This window comes from Gossypium raimondii, chromosome 4, assembly GCF_025698545.1.
Source record: "Gossypium raimondii isolate GPD5lz chromosome 4, ASM2569854v1, whole genome shotgun sequence".
In the NCBI taxonomy this organism is placed as follows: domain Eukaryota; kingdom Viridiplantae; phylum Streptophyta; class Magnoliopsida; order Malvales; family Malvaceae; genus Gossypium; species Gossypium raimondii.
The window spans coordinates 47,244,579-47,264,864 of record NC_068568.1 but is presented as its reverse complement, the minus strand read 5'-3'; the positions used below and the strand labels follow the sequence as shown (position 1 = coordinate 47,264,864).

The window sequence follows — 20,286 nt, the reverse complement described above, 5'->3', positions numbered from 1 at the left end:
GGTCATCTACATAATTGTTTGGGATTATGAAAGTTGAAAGGGCATCCACTTACGACAAAGTTTTTTTAGGGGGCGAAATTAAATTGTATATTTTTACGATAGTAAAAATGTAATTTCACTATTTTAATAGTTTATATTTTTAAAATAATGTGATAGATAAAATACAAAATTAATAGAGCTTTGAGCAATAATTAGAAGAGTAAAAAAAAGAGTTAATTCAAGAGGATGATATATTAAAACAAAAGTGTATCACATAACATTGCAGTAAGCATGAACATTATCATCACTAAAGAGATGAACTGTCTGATCAGGAACAGTTGTGTAAGGTTGGTGTGGGAAATAGCCATGCACGCTTTCGTTAAATCCATGCCTGTAATAGTTATAAGAAGATGTATATGTAGATTCATCCAAATACTGGGAAGCATAAGGATAGTATTCGGTGTCGTATGGGAACGGCCAAAACTCGGCTTTCCTCCCAGTTCTCCTCACTACTTTCAGCACTTTCGTCTCCTCCACATATCCTCTCACTGTTATCTTCTGCTTATCCATGTCGATTTCCAAGCTGTCTACCCCTGCATTCATTTCATTTTCCTTTACAAACACTAACAGATGAAAATGGATGCTAGAAGTATATTGGAGGAAAAGAATGAAGTCTTGCCATCTATTTTTGAGATTGCTCTTCGTATCCTCTTTTCGCATCCTTCACAATCCATGTGTACCGCAAGCTCAACAATCTATATATGAAAAGAAACACAATGAAAAATCTAGAAATCAATATATACATGTAGGAGCAGTAGAGCATGCACTTACAGACATGGCATTGGAAGCTTTTGTCTTTCCATTGAACCAACCTAACATTTTATCCTAGAAATATCTTTGTCTTAAAGCTGTAATACATGTGTCTTGTGCTGGCAGATTATTTAAGTAGTGAACATGGCTTCCCTGTGAAGCTAAATACAGCTGCAAAATGTCCTATATTGGTTGATTTTCAGCCCTCTATTTCTTCTTCTTACAATATTATATGGTCTGGTAATATCCAAGCTCACATCTACAGAATACTGGCTCAATTTAGTGGATAAATGAAAGAGAATATCAACAAGGCCATTGGCCTATAACTTGAACTGATCGCAATGGGAATCAATCCTGGGTTTGATTCTTTCATTTTCTAGGATGCTTTTGTTTCCCCCTCAAAAGGAACACATGCTATACTAAAAAGAGCATGCATTCTCAGGTAAAAGATGGAGAATAACATGTTTATTCCCTTTCAAAAATGTAATAAAGCTCAATCAAACAAATGGATGCCATGGTCCCTCGTTATTTCTTCATGCATGAAACAGTATTCAATAGAATTACAATATCCATCCAATTATATAATCCAAACATAGACGAAAGAATGTAAGAATCAGGCACAAAATATCATATCATGCAATTCAAGTTATGACTTCAATGATTTCTAACCGCTTTATTTGTTTTTTCAGCTTCGTCCTCCACTATCGCACCAATTTATCCAATAACATTTTAATTCTTCTTACCAAAATGAAATTCGATACCTTACGATATTTTAGATCTATAGAATACTTCATAATAACAATAAAAACCAAGCAAGTTGAGCAGCTAAATAACCTAAAAAATTAATTAATTACAAAAATAATTCAAGAGAAGATTTATATATGAAAATTACTTGAAATTTACAGTAATCGTCAGTGCCACTTGACACATCGGCGACACCATCCTCTCATTGTGTCAAGTGACTGTTGGTACAAATCTCCGGTGAAGAAAATCTCGAACACACGAACGGAACTCGAACAGAAAAAGAAGAAATAGGACAAGGCTCCAAGACGTGTATCAAAGTCACTATCTTTAAGATTATATTCGCCCCCACCTATTTTCGGTCTGCAAATGAGTTCCAAGCAAATTAACCTCGAGGATACAATGAAGCCCACTACACACTGAGCAATGTATGACAAGAAACTCAATTTCTATAAAGGATTTCTGCAGTAATAATATTAGAAAATGAAGGAAGGAAAGAAAGAATATTAGAATTTGTTGGTGTGATTTTCAAATGAAGTCTCATTCCTATTTATAGGAATTTTCATGTCTCTTCATATAGACATCTTTCAATAGGTGTCTTTCTGAATAATAATGTCTTTAAAATAAACACTTAATTATTAATTTAATATTATAACTATTCAAATAATTTTATTTAAATATTTATAATTCCTTTTCAAAAATTAAATAATATAACTTTTGATTAATTACATCCATTCATTTATAGTTATTGGAACACTATAAATATTTAAAAATATTCCAACAATGACATCCGTATGTGTTTTTGAAAACCTATGAAAATACAAATATTCATAGTGGAGAAAAATTTTAATAGGTACCACCAGTATGTTAGGTAAAAATATTTAATGACAAAAATATTAATTAATCCTTTTGGGTTATTTTTAGATAAAATTCCCATTAAATATTTATTCCATCAACTTTAAAATAAGCTAATTGTTAAATTTTAATTTTCATTAAAATTTCTATTAATTATTAAAAAAAGTTGTCATCAACTTTAAAATTCTCATTAAATATATATTTTAAAATTACAATCTTGGGTGGTGTACTTTTAAAGTTTCTATTTTTGGTTCAAATTCTCACTAAAAATCTCATAATTTTCTTTTTTATTATTCTTTTCTTTCTTTTTTTCTTCTTTTCAAGTTGTCTTTATTTTTTTCCTTTCTTTTTCTCGACTGAAAACCTTAACTATCGTACTCAATAGCCATTGATGCTGACATTTACGGCAGCCTTTCGTTCCGATTTCGACACCAAAGAAGAGATCCCAATAGCCGGCCCCAAATCTTCTAAAACAATGACCAAAGCTTCGAACAACTCTTTCTTTGATCTCCGTTTCGCACCATCGGATCGTCGTCAGTCAAAGATATATTGTTCCTCACGGTTAAATACGCCACCTCACCGTTCAGATCACTGAACGGAGTCATGGGCTTCCACCCTTAACACCCTATAATTTTTTTCAATTATTTTTCATTTCAGGCCACTTTTTTTTTTAAATATATATAACTGTTAAATATATATATGTTATCCACCGTGAATACCCATATCTTTTATGAATATTTCAAAAACTACATATGGGTGTCATCTGATACAGTGACGGCACAATTTTTTTTAAACCAATGGTTGGGTCATAATAAGGGGGTGATGCTGCCGTTGTGTCAAGCAACACCGACGATTATTGTAGATTTCAAGTTATATTCGTATATAATGTTTCCTTTGGATCACTTTCGTAATTAATTAATTTTTAAAATTATTTAAAAAAAACCGACATTGGATGTGCAGCAGCTCTCTCCCCACCTCCGCGGCCCTAAGTTCTACTCGACTAGCAACTATTTCATCGGTCCCCCAAGGCCACCGCACAAATATCACTGCATTACCCAACCATTCTGTTTCTGCCAAAAAGTGGGCAACCCCTTGCGATGGTGATGTTGGAAGATGCCATCGCATAGCTTAGCTCCTAGGAATCACATCCTTTACAATTGATAGGATACAATAGTTTGTTTATCATTTAACAATGAAGATCATGAAAGACTGCAAAAGCAGAACCATAGACCACTTGCATCATCCATAAATTATATTTTGCACTCAAAAAGTTTATGTATATGTAAACCACTCTCGATCTCTTTGAAGCCCAGTTGAGCTGCTACATTCTAATTCAGAGTCGGGATAAGGCAAGGCAATGTCAATATGTAAAGCATAGAGGATGATGTGATAGGAGGATTGATGCCTAGCAGACATGGGCTACTGACATGTGCTATTATTTTAAAGCCTAGAAAGCAACAAGGAACAAAATAATAGTACAATTCCATGAAAATCAGAACATAATTCTTGGGTATATTATTGTAAAATTCCATGAAATTGGTAATCAAAATGATTCTCTGCAAGATTAATACACAGAGAACCGACAAGCATACTAGATATAATACATAAGCAGATTTATATTCATCCAAAGATTACATCGAGTGATATCCAGAAATTCTCCCAAAAGCTAAAACTACAGGAAACCTTGCTCACAGAATCGATAACACTAATGCTTGCTTTGGTGTAATTACGTGATTAAATTGTTAATAAATTTTCGTTTTGATCACTTAATTAAAAAAATTACAATTTAATTATTAAATATATAACATTAATTTTAACAACCCATGTATTATTATAATTTTATCTATAATATAATTGGTTTGTCATAAAGACAAGACAAATTCTCACTTAATAATATTCAATAATTTCTCAAAATAACTTTTTATATTTAATTTTATCTATAATATGAGTAAATATTTGATGCATTGATAATATACATTAACTTATCCCACAAGCTTAGCCAAATATATTTTTTGTTCTATTTCTAATTGAAAAACGAGAGAATACTATTTCTTTTCTCTTCTTTCAGCCGATCTTTGTAAGAGTGAGCAAAATTTGATTCTATTTGAAAAAAATAAAAAAAAATTGAATTTCAAGTTAATTAAATCGAGTTGTTCGAGTTATTTGAGTCAACTCGAATAAGTAATTCAATCTTCGAGTTTGAGTCGAGTTGAATTTTACAATTTGAATTACTCGAATAATTTGAATAACAGATTGGTGTAAATACTCCTTTGGTCCCTCTCAATTTTAAAATAAGCAAATTGGTCTCTCTCAACAAAAATTACAAAAAATTAAAATAATTTTCAAAATTCAAAATAATTTTAAAATTGAAAATATTTATAAAAATTCTAAAATTAAAGAAAGTTAAAATTTTAGAAATTTCCTAAAATAATAATTTTTGAATTTAAATAAGTTAATAAGTTAAATAAGTTAATTAAAATAATAAATTTTTTTATTTTGTTTTGAATTTTTTTTCAAATTTATATGTGTTCTAACATGGAATTAGTTATACTATGACAAGATTTTAATTTAATTTGAACAATTTCACTCAATTCGAATTTCATTTCACTCAACTTAATTCGAAAAAATTTCAAATCAAATTAAGATGATAAAATATGACTCGTCAACTCGATTAACTCAACATTTTCACTCGATTCAACTCGTTTTGATTGAACGCTCACCCCTACATCTTTGAGTAGAAACACTGGAGATAAGTGTTAAGTATTAGATTAACATTCATGTTCTCAATTTATATTTTGTTCTGTTAATTTCATTTTTCGTTGTTATTATTTATTTAGCTCTGGAATTTGTTATTTTCTCTTAAATTGATACTTATAATATTTTATCTTAAATTAGTATTCGAATTTTCATTCTATCTATATAAATACTTCTTTGTAACGCTATTATACATTACACAATATCATTTGGCCATATCAAGTTAACCATTATTAATCTATATATTAACATGATCATATCATATACAAAACCGAATCAAAACCTTGGTACATGCCTTATATCAAAATGTAAAAGAAACTACATATACAGATATTGTTGAGTTAAGAGCTATGGATTGGATGCTGAGTTACTTCTTGAGACTTCGAGATCCACCTAAGGGTGAGTTTGGATGGGCGATTTAGTGTAGCGTGATGTGTTTAGCTTACTTCTTGTCTCACGCTACAATATATAATCTCACCGTCACTGTTGTTTTTAAACTAACCACAAGCACCACTCATCTAAACCCACCCTAAACTTGCATACAGAATAAACAAACCGTATGTTGAATGATAAAACTCAATGGTATTTTCATTATTCAAGTCATATAACTGAAAACATTAACATGATTAGAATGAGAACAAGAATCTTTAAGTTGCAACCATTCAATATCACTTATCCATGCCACATATATATACATATATGAAAAACGGGATAAATAATTTTACAGAACCCATTTCATTTTCCTGAACCAAACACAAACACAAAATTAAAAAAATATATTTTCAAAAATAAAGTTAAGAAATAAACAAACCCTAAAATTTTAAAATCCAAATTTAAAGCTACATAAAATAATATTGAATCCAACCTAAAATGTTAAACTTCAAAATTTTAATACAATACCTAAGCTATTATAAGGACTCAATTTCCAAAGTGGAGTAAAGCTTAATCATTTCATCCAGATTTGAAATAGTCCGGACTTAAATATAATTTGTATCTGAAAAGGATCAAACTGGAAATGGTTTGAACCTGGCATAACTCCTACTTGAAATGAACCTGAGCTGAAATCAATTAAAATCCGAAGTGATCCAAATACAAAATAAAGTTGACCGGAATCTGTCCAAACCCATCCTTTGGCCACATCTACTGAATACCGATCACCGAGATTCCTTTTGAAGCTTCTTAGGAAGGGCCTTTTGAGCTCTTGTAAAGCATTCATCAATTCAAACACAGCCTTCTTATTCTTCAATGTCTCTGCAATTGTTGCAATGGCAATCGGCAATTCTGCACATCTTTGGGCCACTTCATTTGTTGTACAATACAAGTCATAGCCTTCAACAACATCACCACCCATGATTTTAAACAGGTTCCATGCTGCTTCTTGATTGAAAATCTTGATGGCAAATGGTCTTTGAACACCCATGGAGGATAAAACATTGAAGTTTCTAGATGTCAACAAGATCTTGCATCCCATGTTTTTACCACTAGATGGAATTCCAAGAGCTCCCAAATCCAATGGCACCCAAATATCATCCAAAATTATAAGAACCTTGTCTTGTTTATCAAAGTTAAGGTCGCTCAGGATTTTCTCAATGTTGGGAGATTGTGATATCGTGACAACGACCACCTTATCAAACAACTCCAACTTGGCAAGTCGAGCAACTTCTTTGACTAGTATCGCCATGGGCTGTCTACGAGCTCCATACACCCCAACTATGGTGGAATCATCATTTTTCAAGGCCTCCATGACTCTTTTTAAGGCACCTGTTGTTGAACCATTGGCAGGTCTGGGAGCAGGACGGTAGGAAACGCTATCGAATCGGCCTTTCCCCAAGAGTTGAACAATGGCGTCGGCCTCTTTCTCTGCTGTCTTGCTGAGCAGGTAACGAGACTTGAAGTTGGGGCAGAGTCCGATCAAACACTTTTCATTTGCTTTCTCTTCATCTTCCTTTAACTTGGTTTCAGCCATCTCAGAGATCTTGTGATCAACCATGGTCAACCATTTGTCCACGTCGTTGTAAATCTTCCGGCCTTGGCGTTTAGCAGCATCAACGGATTGCTGGACTCTCTGTCTTGCATCTTTCAGGTCGTTCACTCCCTCCCTGAGATTCTCAAGGTTGGTTTTATAGTTTTGGATGTAAGTCATCTCTTGTTTGATGAGATCAAATGCCAACTCCCCAGCTTTTCCACCAATCGAAGCAATAACAGCTTCCATTTCTTTCTCTTTCTCAACTTCTGCTGAAGTAAAGATGGCTCTGGTTGTTTTCTAGATAACCAATACATTCAAGTGAACGAGCGACTAGTTGTATTGTAAAATAGGACTATAGAAATGGTCAATGGTTAATAAATTATTGTAATTTCTTGGTTTTTTTCCCCAGAGATGAGCTGTAGATTCTTCTCTCCTAATCACACTGACCGATAGTGCGTGTGAAAAGCTGAAAGTTGCAGACGTGCTTTTTGACTTAAATATTTTTTGGAAGAAAACAATTAAGGCCAAGTAAAGGCAATAAAGGATTCATAAGCAGTTTTGATCCCTTAATTAAAAAAATTACAATTTAATTATTGAATATATAACATTAATTTTAACAACCTACATATTATTATAATTTTATCTATAATATAATTAGTTTGTCATAAAGACAAGAAAAATTCTCACTTAATAATATTCAATAATTTCTCAAAATAAATTTCATATTTAATTTTATCTATAATATGAGTAAATATTTGATACGTTATTTATTTTATAAGTAACTTTAATCTTAAAAACAAACATTACATTAACTTATCCCACAAGGTTAGCCAAATATTTTTTTTCTTTTTTGTTCTATTTCTAATTGAAAAACTAGAGAATACTATTTCTTTTCTCTTCTTTCAACCGATCTTCGTAAGAGTGAGAAAAATTCGATTCTATTTGAAAAAAAAAAGTTTTGATTTTCAATTTAATCAAATCAAGTTGTTTGAGTTATTCGAGTCAACTCGAATAAGTAATTCGATCTTAGAGTTTGAGTCGAGTTAAATTTTACAATTTGAATTACTCGAATAATGCGAATAACAGATTGGTGTAAATACTCCTTTGGTCCCTCTCAATTTTAAAAATAAGCAAATTGGTCTCTCTCAACAAAAATTACAAATAGAATTTAAAATAATTTTCAAAAATTCAAAATAATTTTTAAAATTGAAAATATTTGTAAAAATTCTAAAAATTCTAAAAAAAAAAGAAAGTTAAAATTTTAGAAATCTTCTAAAATAATAATTTTTGAACTTAAATAATTTAATTAATGATTCAAGTCAATCGTACTAAAACATCTTCTTCTTCTTTTTTGCTTTGAATTTTTTTTTCAAATTTATATGTGTTCTAACATGAAATTAGTTACTGTAACAAGATTTTAATTTAACTTGAACAATTTCACTCATTTCGAATTTCATTTCACTTAACTTAATTCGAAAAAATTTCAAATCGAGTTAGGATTATAAAATATGACTCGTTAACTCGATTAACTCAATATTTTCACTCGATTCGACTCGTTTTGATTGAACCCTCACTCCTACATCTTTGAGTAGAAACACTGGAGATAAGTGTTAAGTATTAGATTAACATTCATGTTCTCAATTTTTATTTTGTTCTGTTAGTTTCATTTTTCGTTGTTATTATTTATTTAGCTCTGGAATTTGTTATTTTCCCTTAAATTGATACATTATCTTAAGTTAGTATTTTAATTTTCATTCTGTCTATATAAGTACTTCTTTGTAACGCTATTATACATTACACAATTTACCATTTCTACTTTGATACCAATTCATTTCATTCATCCACACATCACATGTACATGTCAAATTATTCTCAATTTCAACAATCTCAAAATATAACATATATACAATACCATTTGGCCATATCAAGTTAACCATTATTAATCTATATATCAACATGATCATATCATATACAAAACCAAATCAAAACCTTGGTACATGCCTTATATCAAAATGTAAAAGAAACTATACAAATATTGTTGAGTTAAGGGCTATGGATTGGATGTTGAGTTACTTCTCGAGACTTCAAGATCCACCTAAGGGTGGGTTTGGATGGCGATTGAGTATAGTGCGATGCGTTTAGCTTACTTTTTGTCTCACGCTACAATATATAATCTCACTGTCACCATTTTTTAAAACTAACCACAACCACCACTCATCTAAACCCACCCTAAACTTGTGTACGGAATAACCAAACTGTATGTTGAACGACAAAATATTTCATTATTCAAGTCATCTAATTGAAAACATTAACATGATTAGAATGAGAACAAGCATGTTTAAGTTGCAGCCATTCAATATCACTTATCCATGTCACATATATATAGATATATGAAAAAAAGGGTAAATCATTTTACAGAAGAAAGTAACTTTTTGCGTTGACTAACACAATATTTTCCTTTAACCCATTTCATTTTCTTGAACCAAATACAAAAATTTTAAAATATATTTTCAAAAAATAAAGTTAAGAAATAAACAAACCCTAAAAATTTAAAATCCAAATTTCACTTACCAAATGCTACCTAAAATGATATTGAATCCAACCTAAAATGTTAAACTTCAAAATTTTAATACAATACCTAAGCTATTATAAGGACTCAATTTCCAAAGTGGAGTAAAGCTTTATCATTTCATCCACATTTGAAATAGTCCGGACTTAAATATAATTTGTATCTGAAAAGGATCAAACTGGAAATGGTTTGAACCTGGCATAACTCCTACTTGAAATGAACCTAAGCTGAAATCAATTAAAATCCAAAGTGATCTAAATACTGTAATACCCCAAATATTTTTACAGTAAGATATTATCTTTGCTATAATAAATAAGGAAATAAAGTGGAAAAAAAAGGGGGGAAATTTTGGAGCTATGTCAACATTGGGAAGTATATTATGACATATTAGTTCAAGAAAGGATTAAATCGCAAAAGTGAGAAAAGTTTTGTTGCCCAAGAGTAAATACTCAAAATTTGAGGGGTTAAAGTGTAAATTGAAAAGTTAAATGACCAATGGTGTAAATATTTTAAGAGTGGAATGATCTAGAAACTAAGTAAAATGGATGGATTAGGACCAAATTGAAAAAGGTGAAGAATTTTGAGGGACTAAATTGCAAATTTACCAAATTAAATGATGACTCAAGGATGAAATTTTAAAAGATTATAAAGGGAAAAATGGTCAATTAGAGAGAGAGAGAATTCTAGAAGGTAATGATGATGTTGGTGATATTTTAATTAATTAATTAGATAAATGTTATTTAATTAATATTTTATTAAGATTTTTAGTATTATTTTATTATTAAATGATTAATATAAAAGGGAGGAAAGATGAAGAGAATTCATCATCTTTCCCATGCACCAACGTGAGAAGAAAAAGAAAGAAAGAAAGTTTTCTTTTCTTTACAATTTGGTCCTTTTTACCAAAAATCCACCATTTTCACTTAGAATTCAAAGAAATTTCCATAACCACCAAGAGAGAAAATTGATAAGGAGACTATGGGGAGCTAGAATATCAAGCTAGATTCAAGAAATAGAGGCTGGAGGAGAGAGAAAATCAAGCTAAAGATTGAAATCAATAGAGCAAGGTAAGAACATCAAGATTTCAATATATTTTGAGATTGATATTATTGAAAAGTATGAAATTGATGTTAATGTAGGATTTTATTATATAAGGTTCTATGTTCTTGATATGTTAGTGAAGAAAATAAGAGAAAGTGATGGGAAATACTATAGAGAAAGGGAATAAGGGTGTTATAAATTTAGTAATCAACATTTTGCCTAAAACAGTTTTGGACAGCAGCAGTAGGTTAACTTTGAAAAATCACCATAAATCATGGAAATCGAATTAGAGGATGGGAAAAATATGTAATTAAATCTTATTGAGTCTAGTTTCTCATGGAAGAAATGGTGTAAGTAATGGAATTGTAAATCATGAGATATAATGAATTTTGTGAGACAAGGTCAGAATGAATTCGGGTTCCCCTGTTCTGAATTTGGAAAATCATCAAAAATTGCATAAAAATAATTAGGGGTTAAAATTTACATGATTAAAATCCTAAATGAGTCTATTTTTAATATAAACAAACGGAAACATCATCCAAATCCCGTAAGATGAGATAATTAATTTTTAGTGAAGAAGGGTCGAAACTGTCAGACAGCAGAACAGGGATGACTTTAAAGAATAAACTGTACTTATTGGCTAAACTAAAAATTCTGAAAATTTTATGGTAAGAATATATGTGAGTCTAGTTTTGGGAAAAATTAGAGGATCTTAATTTGGAGTTCCGTATCTCAAGATATGAATAATTTAGTGATTATTACTCAAGTGGACAGCTTTGAATGAATATATAAATAAATGGTGAAATTATAGATAATGTTACATATAAGCATGTTATATACATTAAGGATGTGGAATGGAGAGGAGGAGGAGGAAAATATATGATTATTCAAACAGCATGAGTTTTCATTAAAAATGGCCAATTTACCTGTTTTAGGTTCAGGGACTAAATTGAACAAATGTGAAAAGTGTAAATTTGCAAAAATATCAAAAGTGACCAAATTGCATGAAATGAATTGTTTTATTATTTAAATTAGTAAATTGAATGAAATATTAATTTAGATCAAGATTGGGTGGAAATTTGAATGAAATATTAATTTAGATCAAGATTGGGTGGAAATTCGAGAAAAATAGAAATTTTTCAAAATGTCCCTGAATTTTGCTATTTCTGCAATTTAGCCTAGTTAGTTCGTATGAACTATATTTTGTATAATTTTAATAGAATTGAATGCTATTTGGTAATGAATATTATATATGTGTGTGTTTTATTATTGGAATTGAATTATTATTGGTAATAGGTATAATTATTATATGTTTTGAAATGATTATCGGAAGCTCGATTGGGTTGGAAGCTTGTTGGAGATATATCACATTATCCATTGGTTCTATTGGTAATTTTGGATGATTTGATTCTGATTATAATGACTTGTATAAGTTAAATTGGTTAATGATAGATCAATTTTTAGATTTTGATTGGTTATAAATATGAATGCTTGATGAAATGAAATGTCTGAAAATTAATTTGTAAACTCCGGTAATGCTCTATAACCCTATTCTGGAGAAGGATACGGGTTAGGGGTGTTACATTTATAAAATCAAGTTGACCGGAATCTGTCCAAACCCATCATTTGGCCACATCTACTGAATACCGATCACCGAGATTCATTTTGAAGCTTCTTAGGAAGGGCCTTTTGAGCTCTTGTAAAGCATTCATCAATTCAAACACAGCTTTCTTATTCTTCAATGTCTCTGCAACTGTTGCAATGGCAATCGGCAATTCTGCACATCTTTGGGCCACTTCATTTGTTGTACAATACAAGTCATATCCTTCAACAATATCACCACCCATGATTTTAAACAGGTTTCATGCTGCTTCTTGATTGAAAATCTTGATGGCAAATGGTCTTTGAACACCCATGGAGGATAAAACATTGAATTTTCTAGATGTCAACAAGATCTTACATCCTATGTTTTTACCACTAGATGGAATTCCAAGAGCTCCTAGATCCAATGTGTAGGGTAAATAAAAACAAACAAGTAAGTAATGAATGCTTAGTAAGCTCGTGAAATCTTTAATCATATTAGTTCATCTAAAATATGAAATTTATACATATCAAGAATAATCCAATATTAATACCATAATACTCATGAAGCTATATTCATCGACTCACGAGGTGAATAAATCCACAGTATCACTTAAACATATTATCCTAAGCTTAGTAGGATTTTATATAACTTTATCTCTTCATAATTTCTTTATTTTCATTTGCATTTCTTTACTTTCCATGTTTATTCCATATGCATGACACACAAGTGATAAACATATCATTCAACCACAGTCACAAGCTAATGCATTTAACCACAGTCTTTTTCGAATTGATCACATGATAAGTCATTTCATAAGAAATTACATAATCTGAACCTTACCACTTTTTACTAAGCGCTAGCATATTTTCACTTAAATACTTTCCAATTCAATGCATTATATAAATAATCATAATATCATTCAACCAATAGCTGGGCACTTGCCTAAGCATCAATCAAGAATACTGGTTAGTATACTTGCGCACATTACATATAAACTCACCATGCATAATTTTCTTGTATCAACATATTAAAGACAATCATACATTTACATGTCATGATACATATCATTCTCTTGTCGTTTCTTCATAGACATATATCATTCATTTCATTATTTCGATATTTCATGTACTATAAATTTTTTTATAAGTTCAATGTCTATTTATTCGATGGCAGTTCATAATCTTGAATATGCATAATTATCAAACAAGTTTCACATACATGTATTTTCCATGTTATATTTTAGTATATCAAATAATTATCATTTCTATGTATTTTAAGTTTAATTTCGTGATTTTAAGTACTTATCATTTTTCTATTTTTATCCCATTGAATAGAAAACTCGATTTGGTTGGAAGCTTGTCAGAGATAAATCACACTATCCAATGGCTCTATCGGTAATTTTGGATGATTTGGTTTTGGTTATAATGGCATGTATAAGTTAATTTGGCCAACATTGGCTCATTAATGTTTTAATTTTGGTTAGTTTCAAAGATGAATGCTAGACGAAATGAAATGTCTGAAAATTAATTTGTAAATTTCGATAATGCTCTGTAACCCAGTTCCGGCGACGGATTCGGGTTAGGGGTGTTACACAATGACACCCAAATATCATCCAAAATTATAAGAACCTTGTCTTGTTTATCAAAGTTAAGGTCGCTCTACATTTTCTCAATGTTGGGAGATTGTGATGTAGTGACAATGACCACCTTATCAAACAACTCTAACTTGGCAAGTCGAGCAACTTCTTTGACGAGTATCGCCATGGGCTGTCTACGAGCTCCATACACCCCAACTATGGTGGAATCATCATTTTTCAAGGCCTCCATGACTCTTTTTAAGGCACCTGTTGTTGAACCATGTAAAACTAATAGCTGACAAACGATAGAAAATAAAAAGAAGAAATAACTCATAAAAAGAATAAGACTGCAAAGGAATGATAATATTATTCAATGAAATGAGTGCACATTTATAGGCTTAGCAAAGACCTATTTTTAGGCAAAACAAATTCACTAAAAATTTGGTAACAACCAAACAAATAAGTAACCAAAAATAGCTAATAAATAAATAGAGAAAATATGGAGATAGACTTTGTAATATTTGAAAATTACTACAAGAAGAAAGTAGGTATCATTGATATAGTAAAATAAGGAAATAAAGTGACAAAAGGAAATTTTGAGTTATGGCAACATTGGGAAGTATATTATGATATATTAATTCAAGAGAGGATTAAATCGCAAAAGTGAGAAAAGTTTTGTTGATCAAGAGTAAATACTCAAAATTTGAAGGGGTAAAGTGTAAATATGAAAAAGTTGAAGGACCAATAGTGAAAATATTTTAAGGGTGGAATAATCTAGAAACTAAGCAAAATGGATGAATTATGACCAAATTGAAAAGGTGAAGAATTTTGAGGGACTAAATTGTAATTTTACCAAATTAAGTGATGACTCAAGGATGGAATTTTTAAAGATTATAAAGGGCAAAATGGTCAATTAGAACAGAGAGAAATCTAGAAGATAGTGATGATGTTGTAGATATTTTAGATTAATTAAATAAATATTAGTTTATTAATATTTTAATTTGATTTTTAAATGATATTTTATTATTTTGTTAGTATTTTATTTAGTATATACATAAGAAATGAAAGATGAAGAATCATCATCTCACCATTTTTCCCATGCACCAACATGAGAAGAAGAGAGAAAGAAAGAAAATTTTGCTTTCTTTACAATTTGGTCATTTACTATGAAATTTAACCTTTTCTCTCAAATTCTTTGGAAATTTTCATAACCACCCAAAAGAAGAAGTGAAGTAGAGACATTAGAGAGTTAAAATATCTTGGAAGAGGGAAATTGGAAGTGAAAGTGGAGAAAATGGTAGAAAAAGTGAGGAAATTAAAGAGATAAGGTAAGTACTTCAAGAAATTTACTTTATTTAATTTTAATCAAGTATAGAATATGCTTAATTAGTTGAATTAATTGTGAATGTGCTAATATTATGTATGAAAATTAAAATGATATATTGAAGTAGTAGAAAAGAGAATAAATTGTAAAGTAAACAAAATAGGTTATGTGAATTTGAATGTTTAAAGAGAATACAAATGAAGTGTGATGATATAAAAAAGTGAATGTGTGGGAAAATTTCAAATTACATTAAATATTTTATAAAGGACTAAATTGTAAAGTGTACAAAATTTTATGTGTGAATTAAAGTATTGTGTTAGGACGTTTAAATGGAATGTTAAGTGTTAGTGAATTAGTTACAAAATCAAGTTAAAGATTGAAATCAATAGGACAAGGTAAGAACATCAAGATTTCAATATATTTTTAGTTTGTTATATTATTGAATAAGTATGAAATTAATGTTAAATAGAGCTTATTATATAAGATTCTATGTTCTTGATATGTTAATGTAGGGAAATAAGAGGAAGTGATAGGAAATATTGTAGAGAAATGAAAGGAGAGTGTTATAAATTTGATTATCAACATTTTACACTAAAATAGTTTTGGACAACAACGATGAGTCTGAATTTGAAAAATCAAAAATATTTTGGGAATCTAATTAGAAGATGAATAAAATATTAAATTAAAGCTTATTGAGTCTAGTTTCTCATAGAAGAAATAGTGTAAGCAATGGAATTTTAAATCATGAGATATAATAAATTTTGTGAGATAAGGTCAGAATGATTTTAGGTTCCCCTGTTCTGGCTTTAGAAAATAAAAAAAATTGGATAAAAATAATTAGTGGCTTAAATTTATATGTTTAAATCCTCAATTAGTATATTTTCAATAGAAACAAAAGGTAACATCATCCGAATTCTGTACGAGGAGATAATTAATTTTTAGTGAAGAAGGGTCAAAACTGTAAGACAGCAGAACAGGGATGACTTTAAAGAATAAACTGTACTTATTGAATAAACCAAAAATTCTAAAAATTTTAGGGTAATAAGATATGTGAGTCTAATTTCAGTGACCATGACCATCACTCAAGTGAACAACTTGTTATGAGTAAACAAGTAAATAGTGGTGTTATGTATGTACTAAGGATGTGGAATGGAGAGGAGGAGGAGGAAAATATAGGATTAATCAACTAGCATGAGTTTTCATTAAAAATGGCTAATTTGCATGTTTTAGGTTCAGTGACTAAATTGAATAAAAGTAAAATTTTAGGGGTAATTTTGTAAGAATGTCAAAAAGTGACCAGATTGCATGAAATGGATTGTTTTATTATTTAAATTAATAAATTGAATGAAATATTAATTTAGATCAAGATTGGGTGGAAATTCGAGGAAAATAAAAAATTATCAAAATGTCCCTGAATTATGGTATTTCTGCAATTGAGCCTGGTAAGTTTGTATGAACTATATTCTATATAATTTTAATTAAAGTGCATGTTATTTGGTGATGAATATTATATATATGTGTTTTATTATTGGAATTGAATTATTATTGGTAATATGTATAATTATTAGATGCATTGAAATGATTATCGGAAGCTCGATTGGGTTGGAAGCTTGTTGGAGATGTATCACACTATCCATTGGTTTTATCGGTAATTTTGGATGATTTGATTCTGGTTATAATGGCATGTATAAGTTAAATTGGCCAACATTAGCTCATTAATGTTTTGATTTTGATTGGTTATAAATATGAATGCTTAATGAAATTAAATGTCTGTAAATTAATTTGTAAACTCTAGCAATGCTCTATAACCCTATTCTGGTGATGAATACGTGTTAGGGGTGTTACAAACTTGGTCAACAAATGACATGTGTTGATGTTGATATCTTTAATACTCCCTTCCAACATCAACTTCTTCTTTGTTTACCCCGCCAAGCTGACGATAGAAGCTTTCGAATTTGTTGCCACTCAAGCCTTTTGTAAACAAATCTGCAGCTTGATTTTCCGTTCTAACATGCTTTAACTCAATCTCCTCTTGCAAGACTTTCTCTCGGATAAAGTGGTAATGCACCTCTACATGCTTAGTTCTTGCATGAAAAACTGGATTCTCTGCCAAACGTATTGCTGACAATTATCACAATACAGAGGAATCAGATATGTTACTGGTTAATGCAAGTCTTCTAACAGTTGCATAAGCCAACTGCTCTCTTGAGCTGCCATCGCTACTGCTCGGTACTCTACTTTGGTGGTTGACAAAGACACTGTTGTTTGTCTTTTGCTATACCAAGAAATTGCTCTCGACCCAAGCATGAAAACATACCCAGTAGTTGAACATCGAGTATCATGGTCACCTGCATAGTCAGCATCACAATAACCAACTAGTTTACAACCTCCACCTTTTTTGTACATAATACTAAAGCCAAGCATATTCTTCACATATCTCAGAATTCAACGAACTGCTTCCAAATGAGGCTTCTTCGGATGTTGTATATACTGACTCATCACACCAACTGCAAAAGAAATATGTGGTCTTGTTAAAGTTAAGTAAATAAGACTTCCCACCAACTACCGGTACATTGTAGCATCTTCTAAATCTTTCCTTTCATGAGTGCATATTTTAGGATTTGGCTTCATTGGCATCGAGATTGGCTTACACTTAAGCATTCCAAACTTTTTTAGCAAATCTTTGGAATGCTTTTGTTAATGAATAAATATTCCTTCTTGAGAATAATCGACCTCTATACCAAGGAAATGCTTGAGCTATTCAAGTTCTTTCATCTGAAAGCAAACTGACAAGTTCTCTTTGGTTCAAAAAATTTCTTCTTCACAATCTCTTGTGATTATTAAATCATCCACATATACTAGCACAATAGCTAGCTTCTCTCATTTAACTTTGATGAACAGGTTAGCATTCGCACTTGTCACCAAATAACCACTATAAGTAAGAAATTCAACAATCTTACCATACCAAGCACTCGGTAATTGTTTTAATTCATAAAGTGCCTTCTGTAGCTTAAACACACACTCAGGATGATCTTAATTCTGAAAGCCCATCGGCTGGTCCATGTAGATCTCCCGATCTAGCTTTGATTAAATGCTAAAAATAAATATTTTATGTCATTTAATTGGTCAATTTATGAAAATGCACCATTGATTTTCTCTATTTTATATTGAATTTTATACAAGGGTGTAATTTGGGGTCAAAAGAGAAAAAGGAGAAGCAATTGGGCTAGATTGAAGAAAGGAGCAAAGAAGGCGGGCCAAAGCAGAATTTTTCCAAGATGTAATTAGCTGAAATTTTATGTTGACTTAGTGGGAGATTATGTAGGGATTTTTATATAATGGAATATTTTATTTCCTTGATTTTCTATGGCTAGTGGCTCTTAATTTAGCAAAGCCACTAGTATAAATAGGGGCTACTTTGTTCATTTAGTCATCAAGTTTTTTTAATCAAGCTTATATCTCTTGAATTCAATCTTTTCTTTCATTTTTGCAAATTTAGCTGCTGACATTGATTCCTTATATTTTTCCATTTATTAGTTTCCCGCTTTGGAACCCAAACCTTACGTCACCCACACCCACCTACTTTCATTTCTTTTTCATTTATTCAACCTTCTCCAATTATGCCCAATACCAACATGCCCCAAACTTTAGTAAACTAAACCCCTTTCAGCTTTAGGTCGGTGTTAACCCCGTCAAAGACCCATGAGTTACGAACCTAAGTAATTTAACTCCTAATTTTCAGTATTTATTATTTTTTCGAATTAAGAGTATGTCTTCGTCAACTCACAAAGTCAAATCAACACTAAGTCAAAAAAGATGTCATTTAAGTTAGTGTGGTTAGACGTACAGTTGGGATTCTGAAAGGATCGATTGTTTAATCGGTTTTTCGTGAACACATTGGCGTGCCAAGTGGGGATTGTTGTTTGGTTTCGTCAAGGGAAGTAGTAACTGGATTTAAATGTCCCACGCAGTTTAAGGCATTGGTTCTAACTAGGCTCTTCTAGAACGTAAAGCTAACGGAGTTCTAAATCACGAACGTTTCGTTGGTTGTTTGATCGGTAATGGTTAGTTATAGGATGTTCCATAACTAATTTACACAAGGAAGAGTTGGTGTCTGAGGCGTCCTTGGTAGCTATAACTAGCTTATTGGAAAAGAGGAGTTCTTCTAATTTCGAGAATCGATTCAAAGATGAGAAAACCCGTGCCTGAAGTTGAGCTAGGTTTAATTAATTTTTCTTCAGATTTATTTAACTGTTTTTATTATTTTATTTTTAGCTTTTACTTTTTATGCATTTTTTCTATTTATTTCAGGTTTCAAATTTTATCCCCCCGAACTTCTTAGGCACGACAACTATCCTGGCATAAATCTGGTCAAGAGAGCAACAATTAGCAGTAAACCCAGTCTCTGAGGGATCGACCCTACTTCCTATACTTCTTAAATTTGCAAATTAGGTGTAGGATTATATTGGTGGAATCGACAACCATCAGTTTTGGCGCCGTTGAAGGGGACTGGCAACACGCACAATTATTTAAATCATCTTCATGATCAGGCCTTCATCCGGAGATCTCGAATACGACCTAGAGAACGAGAAATCAGCACGAGCACGATGAAAAAATAGAAGTTCTTAAACGTGCAAGTAAAGTAGAAGTTGAGCTAGAACAAGGGATCCTAGAATCCAACGTCGAAAAGTTGAGCCAAGCAATTCGTGTAGAGGCAGTTCGACGTGGAAAACAAGTCGAAGTGGTTAAACCTGAGACCGAACCACTTCCTAAAATGAAAGAAGTAAAAGATAACCTCGGTGAACTAGAAAGGATGGCAAACCGAACCATTAGTTAACTAGCTGCTGCTCCCAACGAGCAAGCACCGTTATGCATCAACTATCTAACCAGAAAAACCCCATTCGAGTTGAAATCAGGCCTGATTCACCTTTTGCCTACTTTTCGAGGCTTAAAGAACGAAAACCTACACATTCACTTGAGAGAGTTTCACATGGTCTGCTCAAGCATGAAACCTCAAGGAGTAACCGAATACGAAATTAAACTTCGAGCCTTTCCTTTTTCTTTAGTTGATATAGCAAGAGAATGG

At 31.1% G+C, this 20,286-nt stretch overlaps 1 protein-coding gene across 1 annotated transcript; it reads right to left on the bottom strand.

Annotated features, from left to right (window-relative positions):
• Positions 1-218: 218 nt before the first annotated feature.
• LOC105779339 (heavy metal-associated isoprenylated plant protein 45) lies at positions 219-935 on the bottom strand. Its single transcript, XM_012603091.2, has 3 exons — positions 811-935; positions 659-734; positions 219-572 (listed from the first exon to the last, which is right to left on the bottom strand). Exons 1-3 carry the CDS (start codon positions 856-858, stop codon positions 250-252), a joined length of 447 nt encoding a protein of 148 aa, XP_012458545.1. The 5' UTR covers positions 859-935; the 3' UTR covers positions 219-249.
• Between the last annotated feature and the right edge of the window lie 19,351 nt (positions 936-20,286).

Bases quoted from the DNA above. Each gene is read 5' to 3' on its own strand.
- LOC105779339 (XM_012603091.2), bottom strand. From the start codon at position 858: ATGTTAGGTTGGTTCAATGGAAAGACAAAAGCTTCCAATGCCATGTCT. The intron at 735-810 runs GTAAGTGCATGC...TTTCATATATAG, and splicing joins AAGCTTCCAATGCCATGTCT to ATTGTTGAGCTTGCGGTACA. The intron at 573-658 runs GCAAGACTTCAT...AAATGAATGCAG, and splicing joins AGCAATCTCAAAAATAGATG to GGGTAGACAGCTTGGAAATC.